Source organism: Dendrobium catenatum, unplaced genomic scaffold (genome assembly GCF_001605985.2).
Source record: "Dendrobium catenatum unplaced genomic scaffold, ASM160598v2 fragScaff_scaffold_1117, whole genome shotgun sequence".
Taxonomy (NCBI): Eukaryota; Viridiplantae; Streptophyta; class Magnoliopsida; order Asparagales; family Orchidaceae; genus Dendrobium; species Dendrobium catenatum.
Window position 1 is genome coordinate 3,222,275 of NW_021319579.1, and position 11,358 is coordinate 3,233,632.

Sequence of the window (11,358 nt, forward strand, 5' to 3'; positions counted from 1 at the left end):
AAAAAATAATTTAAAAAAAAAAAAAAAACTCAGGTGGCCACTTATTAACGAATCGAAGTACTGATTTCTAAAAAGCTGATATCAGGTCAATATATACGCAGATGGTTCTGTAAGAAGATCTTTCAGGCCTGAGCTTTGGCTTTTTGCTTTTGTTTCTTCGAATTCAAGGAAGCCAATCCGGTTCCTAAGCCAGCAGGAGCCTGATTCACCTTCTGGCCTTCACTGGTTCCATTTGATTTATCCGCACTTGGAGCATCGTTATTAGGCTGAGCTTCTGAAGCAGGTGAAGCTACTACAGAGTTGTTGAGAATGGTGAGGAATTGGTTCCACGGCATTGTTTGAACTGGACTACCATTTGGACGCCCAAGAAGGCCTTTTGCTGCAGCTTTCTTGCGAACTTCGGCTGCAGCTCGAGCTGCTCGTTCGTCGACACCTCGAGCTCGAGGGAAACCCTCGCCGACTAGAGCTGCATTGATGGATCTATCCATGGATGAAGTGTTTACTCCACCGGCGGCCTGGAATGCTTGAATCAGGTTGGGATTTGCCTGTAGAAATTACATTAAAGTATATGAAGTAGATAACAGAAATATTTAAGGTAGCAGTAGAGAAGTCATAGTAGAAACTACCTTTAAGATATCAATTGCTTTCTGGGCAGAAGATGAATTCACTACCTGTCCTTTTTGCTTCTGCGCGTTAGCCTGAAGGGGGAAAAAGAGGTGTGAGCATGGTTTTGTGGGCTTTTGTTTAAACATTATGATAAGGGAGAAGCGTGGACACTTTTTTTGCCTTCATCCAATTTATCCGCAAAGCGGTCTAGTATTTTAAAACTATAAATTTCAAACTCTCTGTAGTCCATTGAAAAAATAAAATGTGGATCGCAACTAAAAATATATAGTGGGAATCAAAAAAATACAGTAGTCTGATCTAGAAATTTACAGTACCTGTACGTAATAACATAATGTCTATTTCGCAGTACGCAAGATTTTCTTTCTGCTTTTCTAATGATAACTATAGATTTTCAGTTACTTATACCAGATTAGGAACTAATGTGCAAACTAAAACTTATGAGCAAATTGCTTTAAGTGCTCAAGCACATTAAGGCTTCGTTTGAAACAATTTTTTACTACTCTTTAAAATAATTTTTTAATACAAAAATTTAGAATACTAAAATTTTTATACTAAAAAACTACTTTAAAAATTAGTAAGAAAATTGTCCCAAACATTATCTTATATTACAATAATTAACTAATACGTAAAGTGAAAGTGTAATTTTTTTTGGGTGCAAAGTACCATAAAGTGCTTTATTACGTTCCCTACCAAATGAGAAATTATTACGTGCGGAGTCTGGTTATGTTCAGATTCCAATAAAAACATGACACGTGTCCTTGTACACAGTGTGTACAATTGTACATATTATATACAAATTACAAAATTATGTGCATAGTGTGTGCAAACTTATATACATAATATACACACTGAGTACAAAAACACATGTCACATTTTTATTATAGTCCGGACACCGCACGTAATAATTTAGGAAGATTTACATACATACCACTTAATACTATTCTATTTACATATTTAACACCTAAAATTTTAATATTACATAAATATCACCCATAGTTTATTTTCATATCAAATATGAGTGGTAGAAATAAAATATATGAGTGGTAGGAAAGAAATATAAGTGGTATATTTGATATTAAAATAATATAGGGTGGTATGCATGTAATATTAACGTTTTAGGTGTTAGATATATAAATAAGATGTTATAAAGTGATATATATGTAAATTTCCCAATAATTTATCCTGCCAAATACTAAGTCCAATGTACAAAGCAATTTGGCTATTTACATTTTTTTTGCAAATGGGCAACAAAGAAACTTATTTCAATACCATCAGTACTCATTACTAGTATGAGGTGAATCTTCTAACATCGTAAACTGCATTTAATCACCAAACTCCCACATGTAAGAATACCTGTGCCTCACGCATTTTGAATGTCTTTATCCAATTATCAGAATCACGCGCTCTTGAATCATCCTCCCCAAGTTGTTTAACCAGTATATCATAAGTTTTCTTTTCATGCTGCATAGCCGTACAAATGTCATTAGATTTAGGCTTCGTTTGGGACAGCTTTCTTGTTGCTTCTTAAATCACTTTTCTAGTACAAAATTTAAATTTTTATACTAGAAAGTTGCTTAAAAAAGCATCAAGAAAGCCATCCCAAACGAAACCTTATACATAAAAATATGTGATGTAAAATGCGTTACCGTGAGTTAGGTGCATGCCTGAATAGAAAGTTTGTAAGCACCCATGCAGTTGAATGCAATGGCAAGTGCATGATAACAAACTGCGGTTTGGATATGATCTGAACCAAGAAGCCGTTCATTCTTTTTCAATGCTTCTTGTAGGTACCGAAGAGCGGTATCCATCTTCCCAAGATCTTGGTACATCATGGCAACATTTATAAACGTTGCGGCAACATCTGGATGGTCAGGCCCTGCAGAGATGCCTAGGAGGAGCAGTGTTCGGGACATATGTCTCAGAGCCAGCTGAGTCTGATTAAGACCATGGTAAAATAAAGCCATATTTCCATAGCTGAAATTTAACAGATTAGTACAAATGGTTAGTGACATGGTGAATTGAATAATATATCAGGGGTATGAAACGTGAACAAGATGAATATGGGATATGAAATTGATAGGAAATACTTGAGTTCGCAAGTAATCCTATCGGATTTACTTGAGTTCGCAAGCAACCTAATAATAATCAGTAAAATAGCGAGAAAAACAGAGTAATTATGGTGGAAGAACAATCAAATGATAACAAATCTTATAGAAAACAAAGCGAACAAGCACAAAGCAAAAGATACAAGAGATCCTCAATTTGAGAGGAGGATCGTCTCTCCCAAATCTCTAGAGTCTAGAGCCCAAGTCACCAATAAACTCTAATTCCAATCAATCAAAACAAAATCCCTCCTAATCTGCTCATGCACTTTAATACAAAAGTTTTCCTAATCTAATTTCCCTCCAAGGCCTAGCTGCCTCCTTTTCAATTTGAATTCAAGCGAACGAGTGGGGCCCACCCATTGGGCTGAAAAGATGAGGGGAGGCGGACTGTTTCCGCCTTCTATAGAATTGCTAAGCCGGCCCTTGGGCCGGCTCAGCCTGAACTGGCCTATCAGAAATTGTTACTAGGATTTAGAAATCCTTGATGATGAATTCCGAGAAGTCATCGTGTGGGAAAAACTGTTATCTTATTTGTCCATTAAAAAAACATTTACAATATTAATTAAGTGAATGCAAATACAATTATTATATAAGCTAATTCAAGTGAATACACAAAATAAAATTGTCAAACGGTCATATGCATATCTTTTTCATAGGTGCATACACAGTTTTGAAGAGCTCGTAAGAAAGAATTATAACCAACAGGTGTAAATAAACAAACTGATGCAAGACTACGGATGCAATGCTTAATTCATTTGGACTTGCACAACTTATGATTAGAATAATTCAAGAATAAAATTACGGGCAAATTCGAACAACGAAATAAAACAATCAGTGGTTATCCGATTAAGCTTAAATCACATGTTGAGAGTTTGAAACTTCCAAAATAAATAGAAACAAAAATAACACAACACGTAGTAGTAGTTTTCAAATTAATCCCTAATCTAATAATGAGAATTAGGATGCATTGAAAGTGCGCTCAAATCCTACAATTACTAAGCTTAAGCAAGAGCAGTTGGAAGAGTCCGTCGTGACTGCAATCAACCAACGAGAATTTAGACTAAAAGGAATAAGATGCAAGGAAAAAGAAAAAAGAAAACCTTCGTTAGGGAGAGGTGGAGATCCTCCACTCGATGCCTTCAAAATGTTCGTCGATAGCCTCAACCAAGTATATCAATGTACACTCTAAATAATCTTCAACGGTGAAATCAACTCTTGGGTTCACGTCGAAGAAGGTAGATTGTAGGATGTCCACGTAGCCGTCTTCGTCCCAAGTTATGCCGTAATCAGTGTCCGGATCCGCCATTCATACGTGAATTCTCTGTTTTGACTTTGGACAGGATTGTATGACGAGGAGAGGTCCTTTAATGGTGCTGTAGCGAAACTAGTCCAGCAGGAATTGCTGGACAGCAGTTTGCTTTGGTAAAACAGCAACTTGGAAGCTTCAGGTCACTGGAAGAACAGTACTGGCTGTAGGAAACTTTATGGCTGCAGTCTTAGACGGAAGAATACTCAAGGTCCAAGGAGTTTGAGAAGAGAGTTGAAGAGTGAAATCAGTATACGGGCCAGGAGAGGTTGGAGAGGCGGCCAAGACGGGGGGGCGCGGGGCGGCGGGTAGATGAGAGATGGGGCTTTGATTTCCCAAATTAAATTTCCTAGATTAGGAAATTAATTTCAGAAAAATGAGAGAGGGAATTTCGGCTAAGTGGGATTGGGGAGATTTAAAATTATTTCCTAAAGCCAAGAAGGGAGATTAGGAAGTAATTAATAAATCAAGCCAATAGGACAAGGTTGGGCCGGCGGCATCCAAGGGGAGAGGGGAGGGAATTTGGGGAGTTAATGGATCTTCCTAATTTAAATTCATGAGATAGGAAAGTTTTGATTAAATCCTTTCTCATTCAAAATTTAAATTGGCGTGTATTCAAGAAGTTTCCTAAAATAGTATTAACGAATTAGGAAAGTTTTTTTTTTTAATTTCAAATCAATTGAATTTGAATTTCAATTTCTTCCCAATTTTGTCAAACATAAATTAGGAAACTTCTAGGGGTGGATGAAGTGGAGGTGGCCGGCGGGTTTTGAAGTGGTGGCTGGCGGCTCTATGGGGGTTGGGTGGGAAAATGGCCGTGGGGTTGCTGAGGAGGGGAGGAAGAAGGGTTCGGGTGGGGTGTCTTGCCGTGAGCTTGATGAGAGTAAGGGGATTTCGGGGTGGGGAGGGAAGTTGGCCGGCAATGGGGGAAAATGAGGAGGATAAGGTTAATACGAAGACCATGAACCCGGCCGTCTCCAAGATTGGTGGGTGGTGCGCAAATCTCCCTCTCCTAGGGATCTCTCTCCATTAGAACTCACAAGTTCTCACAAACTCATTCAAGAAGAAAATATCATAATCAATCATTAATTAACCAAAATAGAACAAAGTGGGGCTTTAAATAGCCTCATAAAAATGACTCAAAAAAAAAACACAAATGCCCTTTGGGCTTACATACAACAACTCTCATAAGAGGGGTACAACGGGAAATAATAAAACACACCTAAGCAAATAACAAAATGCATGAATAATAAAATACACCAATGACTCAGAAATATAAAGACTCGATCGTGGCCGTAGATCGGCGGCCACGTCTCTGATAAACTTTCCATGCTAATCTGATGTCCCCATCACAAACACATGCTACAACAAACTATCTCATTGTAAAAAAACTCCAGCATATATCTTTTGAAACTTTTAAATGTGAATCTATATAATACCTACTACATTTTTCAAACAAAAAAATCTTATAAACCAAACCAAAGTAATATATCAAACAAAATATCCAGGTACCAGAGAAGTAACATGCATAGTTCAAGAGTTGTCATGAAAAAAAGGCCTACTGAGAATGGCAAGATACCTGTGAGCAGTGTCAGGGTGATCAAGACCCAGACACCGTTCATTTATAATCAGCTCCTTGTGTTGCTGGGTGATTGCTCCTTTCATGTCACCTGCATGATATAGAACCATTGCAAGATACCTGAAATAGAGAAATATATAGCATGTAAACATAGGAGAGCTCAATTACAGTAAGCAATTTCTTGCAACAAGGGCTTAGAGATTAACAACGTACAGAAGAAATGAAAATGAAAAGTGAATGTGATTTGAATGATTCAAAACTTAATCCCAAACATAATCTTTATGAAAGCATCTGCTCCAACAATCCAATTCAACTTCTTTATGAACATGCATATCAAAATGTGCATTTTCATGTGCAATTGTTTAGAAGCAGTGGTGAATGTTAGGCATCAAACAATAAAATGCTTGAAAGATAAATCACAATTCTACTTAAAATTATATATAGTCGTCATTCTGAATCAGGCAAAAACATAAGAGAAAAACAATAATTACCGGCAACAATTGGCAACCTCTCTATGCATAGGACCTGTAACCTAAGTAATGATTGAACAATATTCAGTATAAATAGATAGGATAAAATGACCAAAATGGTTCATTGACTTATTATAAAAGATCAAAATAATTCCCAACTATATTAAAAGATTATTTTAGTGGCTCAACTCCTTAAAGTGGAACCAAAATAATCCCACCATAGGACTTTTCCTCTTTAAGGACTTAAAGGACCAAGATGATCCTTTCATATAGCTTGAGACCATTTTAGTCCTTTATAAAGAGTCAAGGGAATTTTTTTATCATTTTCCCAAATATATAAAGACACAAAAGGAAATGGAATAAACAAACTATATTACCTGTTGAAGTACTGAAAATGCTTCAGAAAAAAAGGTATAGGCCTCATTTAGTGTTCCCTAAAGAACAAGAATATCAGGTAACATCAAAAAATAAAGTAATCCTTCTTCAGAAAAATATTTTAAAATGACAGTAAGTTTATCATTTTTACCTCAGACAATCTAGCTTTTCCTGCTTCTATTAGATTCTTAGCCTCTAAACACAATGGAACAGAATGCTTGACAACTGGTAGGAGATTAAGGATATCTAGAGTCTGAAAGGGTGAGCCAGCTTCGAGATCATATTTTCGTGCTGCAATTGATATTCCTACCTGTTATAATAGCATAATGTAAAAAATAATGTATTTATGAAAGAAGCGTCAATTGAGAAATGGTTTTTAAATGACAATGAAATTTTAGGCTATCACGCCTAATATTCCAATCATTCAATCCATTTTCATTTAGTAAGCTCAACTCAAAACATGAACCTTAAATTGCCTCAACTACTGTATCGATTATAGAGCTTCACAAAAAAATAATTGCAGCGAGGCATAATCAGTGCACAAGGCTCGACCAATTGTGAGATGTGTGGGTGATCAAAAATATGTGCAGCCAAAATCTTAGATTTAGCAAGAGGATGGTGCCATGATTCAAATGAGATCTCAAGTGATAATAAGTGCAGCTTAACCATTGAGACCATGGCCGTCTTCATTCATATGAGAACAGTGATAGGAAGTGCTTGCAGAAATTTAGGAAAAGCCTTGGCTGAAATCTGATTTCAACAATTTTAGAAAACAAACGATAATAAAATAAGGAATAAAACATACGAAAACTTTTTTATTGAAAGTTTTATGAAAGAAAAAACAAGATACACGTGGATCTTCAATTGGAAAGAAAAGTAAAATCAATTAAACATGATCATAATGAAAATATTTGCTCTCAACAATTCTAATACCTTTTGGCACAAATTTCGGATAACCGAGATCTTTCTAACACGTAACTTTGCATCATCTGGCAATTCAAACTGCAGTAAATGAAAAATACCTGAGTCAAAAGTAAACGTTTTTTTATACAATCTCTTCAAATAAAATCAAGATATATGATACCTGATATTTAAATCTTGCAAATTCCTGAATAGAAGACCAAAGTTCTTCAGAGTTTAAATGTGTTTGGGATGAATGAACTTTTATAGGAGATGGGCATTGGCTCCATTTCATTTGCCCCTTACCAGATTTTTTAGATGAGTGTTGGTATGCTTGATCCTGGATTACAAGAAAAATGTGATGTGAACACTTAAAAAAAAATTGTAAATATTTTATGTGTCAAAAAAAGAACTATGCAAACAGCCATAATTCAACAGTCTATTGTTTAGAACCAAATCAGATGAACAGAGACGAATAATCCTGAAAATATTAAACTTAGCTGACGAAGTAGGAAAATAAAATGAATGCTTCCAAAGAACTTTTTCCTTAAACATAATTAAGTACATGAAATAAAAATAAATTAATACATCCGAGATATAGCATCTTCAGCTCTTCTTGTGGCTTTATCATTTTTCTAACTTCTGCGGCTTGAGGACTAGGGCTACAAATGAACTGAATCTGATGAGGACATCACTCAAAGATTCTGACATGCTATGTTGCACCGATACACCTATTTATGAAGGCGTGCTGTATCCGATACACCGATACACGGATACACCTCCAATACGCCACCGATACGTGTCGGATACACCAAAGCCGTATCCAATTAAAATACTATTTAATTTCAAAAGGACACGCGTATCCGATACGCGCGTCCGTTGAAAAAACAAAAAAAAAATCCAAAAAAAGACGCATTGTATTTACTTCCGGGGCTGCGAACAAGGTTCTCTCATTTCCGAGATGGATTTGAGTCTCTTGATGATATGAGAATATTAGAAATTACTAATCTTTCACTTCATGAGCCTGAATTAGAAGCTATGATATTTATTGAAGATGATATAAAAGTTCAAAGACAAACCAATGAAGAAGCTAATCATATCATTCCTTTTATTAAATAGTTTAAATTTCATGTGCTAGATAATTTATGTTTATGCTTTTTTTGTTGTACTAGACATTTAATGCTTTCTTATATTTTGATTTTATAAGCTATAAGGCTACAAATGATGTTTTTTTTTTGTAATTTCAAATATTATGTTATGATTGTTTTCTTAATTTTTATGTATGATTTATAAATTATAATGTCGTGTCCGCGCCGTACCCGTATCCTATATTTTTAAGAATTGACGTGTCCCGTATCCGTATCGTTTCGTATCCGTGTCGCCGTATCCGTATCGGTGCAACATAGCTAACATGTGTACCAGCGAAGGAATCGTAGATCGACGGTTACAATTCAAAATCTTTACTTCTGATTTATTTTATGTTTTATTTATTTTTGTATTTCAGTTTTCATAGTTTACCCCTATGGGTAGTGAGTTCTTATTATAGCCCCAAGGGCATTTGAGTCCTTTTTCTTTTCTTTGTGATTGAGACCTATATATAGCAGTCTTGTGCTTTGTAAGAGCTTAATGAATGATTAAATGAAAATTTCATATTTGTCTTCTTCTTCTTGTGTGTGCACTCGAGAGAGGAGAAGCCTAGGAGAGGCTCAAACAAAGTACACAACAGCCCCTGCGGGTGCGCTCTTGATTTTTTCCCAAACTTCTTCTCTTCCCCTTTTTCCACACCACCCGACCCCTTCTTCTCCCGCCCATCGGCCCACCCCAACACCCCCAACCTCACCCCAACATCACCTCCAAACCCTCTCCACCCGCCGGCTCAAAATCCCCTTCCATTCTCCTACACGAAGCCAACCTCTCCCCTTCCCCATTGCCGCCGGCCCACCCCCATAGCCACCTCCATACTGATGATTTCAATCATCATTTTTGCTTTCCTAAATTAATTCAAGCAAGGAAGGAAAGGAATTATTATTATTTGAAATTCAAATTTGAATTTCAAATACTTTCCTTATTTACAATTCCTAATTTAGGAAAGTGCATAAATCTAAGTCAAATTTAAAATTAAATTAGATTTGATTTATTATTCCCCTTCCTAAATTACATGACTTATTTTGGAAGCTTTTAAATCCCTTTACAAACTCTCTCCTCCTCTCTACATCCCTTTCCATCTCTCTTGGACACCTCAAATTTCCATGAGTTTTAAAGCAAGAAGAGAAGATGAACTCCCTCCTCCCCTCTACCGTTAGTGCATGGCTGACCCTGAGGTCAACCACGGATTCGCCTACAACGCTTAAGGAGAAATCTTTGGTCTCTTAGTTATCATTTTCCCTAGTTGTGTCAATCCTAAGCTCCATTGTCTAAGGCTTTCTTTTCCAATTGTTAATAGAACCACTTAATAGGATACCTAAAAGAATATAAGAATCTTTGCGAATATCTTATTGCCTTTGATAGCTAGGCTGGCAAGCATAAATCCCATAACCCCAAATATTTTGGAAAGGGACACACCCTTACATTCCACGACACCCAAGGATATTCTCCCAATCACTTGAAATGACTTAGAGCCTTAAACACGAATACTATACAAACAGATTTCTGAATTATTTTGGCATAAGAGAATGGTTATAGATCTAAAACTAAGGAGTGAGTGAATTGAGATGGCTAAGACCCTTACAATTCTAAATAATCAAGAGACAACATTGGAAGAAATACCAATCAACTTTGGGGATGTTCATAAATGACCCAACTAAAAAAATTCAGCTTTGAATTAACCCGATTACTATTCAGGCCATATTCGAGTATGCATTACGGATCCAATTATTATTCGGGTCATGTTCAGCTTAACCAAAATAACTCAACTCAACCCAAATCTTTTAAATCGGGGGCATGTGAAGTATTATTTGCTGGAATAAGAATAAATTAAAGCCATAAGTCAAACAATCTGTCAAGCAAGTGACTCTTGCATATTTAGGGATGGTGTATATTCTTTCATCAAGAGTGTTCATTTGAAACAAGGTTATATCCAAAACTTGTATAAATTTATTGAAGTGTGGTAAGGAAATTAACAAATGTTGTCATGATTCCAAGTAAATAATCTGAGTACATAAATTAGATCTTAGAAGCACTCTATTGATCTTATAAATAATCAAATTTCATTTATCATCAATCAGTCAATTAATTACACATCAAGGTTCCCTAAATATAGAAATAAGGTTATAAGAAAAAAGAATAAAGTAAATTAAAAAAAAACATTCAAATTTAAATATATTCCTATCCAAAAAGAAAAATAAAATCTTAAAGAAATAAATGCAAATAAAAAATAAGAGAGATTCCGTCATAAGTAGAAATTAGCCTAAAAAGGCATAAAAATGAGCCTGATTCAAGCTAGTATAGGAGACTGACATATTTGATGAGACCTTCCCAGAGAGATGTCATTAAACAAATAATTTCACTACATATGTAATAATGGCATAGATATTTAGGGTTAATAGTTAATTTCATTGATTAACATTATTATAACTTTGTTTATAATCATATTAGGTCAGAAGCAACCTTCCTTTAAATTCTGATGCAGGAGACTGACATATTTGATGAGACCTTCCCAGAGAGATGTCATTAAACAAATAATTTCACTACATATGTAATAATGGCATAGATATTTAGGGTTAATAGTTAATTTCATTGATTAACATTATTATAACTTTGTTTATAATCATATTAGGTCAGAAGCAACCTTCCTTTAAATTCTGATGCGGGCAAGAGGATATAGGGAGCCTATACCCTTCGCCCACAAAAAAGACGACGGACTTCTATCGACGAAATTGAGAAAAGACGAGAAAAGAGGGATGAACAAAATAGGGAAGAACAAACTCTTACATTTCAATTTAAACTAAACAAGTAAAAAAAACTATGACGACAACTTACAAACAACAACACAGCCCT

The 11,358-nt window shown here is 35.5% G+C and overlaps 1 protein-coding gene across 1 annotated transcript in view; it reads right to left on the minus strand.

Moving 5' to 3' along the window:
* Window positions 1-6: 6 nt before the first annotated feature.
* LOC110103214 (clustered mitochondria protein) overlaps window positions 7-11,358 on the minus strand; it is a 93,426-nt gene continuing 82,074 nt past the window's right edge. The window contains exons 20-29 of the mRNA XM_020831826.2: window positions 7,547-7,702; window positions 7,396-7,464; window positions 6,614-6,772; window positions 6,465-6,521; window positions 6,109-6,149; window positions 5,618-5,737; window positions 2,292-2,601; window positions 1,981-2,088; window positions 627-698; window positions 7-545 (exon numbers count right to left, since the gene is read on the minus strand). Of these exons, the coding sequence (XP_020687485.1) occupies window positions 123-545; window positions 627-698; window positions 1,981-2,088; window positions 2,292-2,601; window positions 5,618-5,737; window positions 6,109-6,149; window positions 6,465-6,521; window positions 6,614-6,772; window positions 7,396-7,464; window positions 7,547-7,702 (1,515 nt within the window). The 3' untranslated portion in view covers window positions 7-122. The remainder of the gene's footprint in view (window positions 546-626; window positions 699-1,980; window positions 2,089-2,291; window positions 2,602-5,617; window positions 5,738-6,108; window positions 6,150-6,464; window positions 6,522-6,613; window positions 6,773-7,395; window positions 7,465-7,546; window positions 7,703-11,358) is intronic.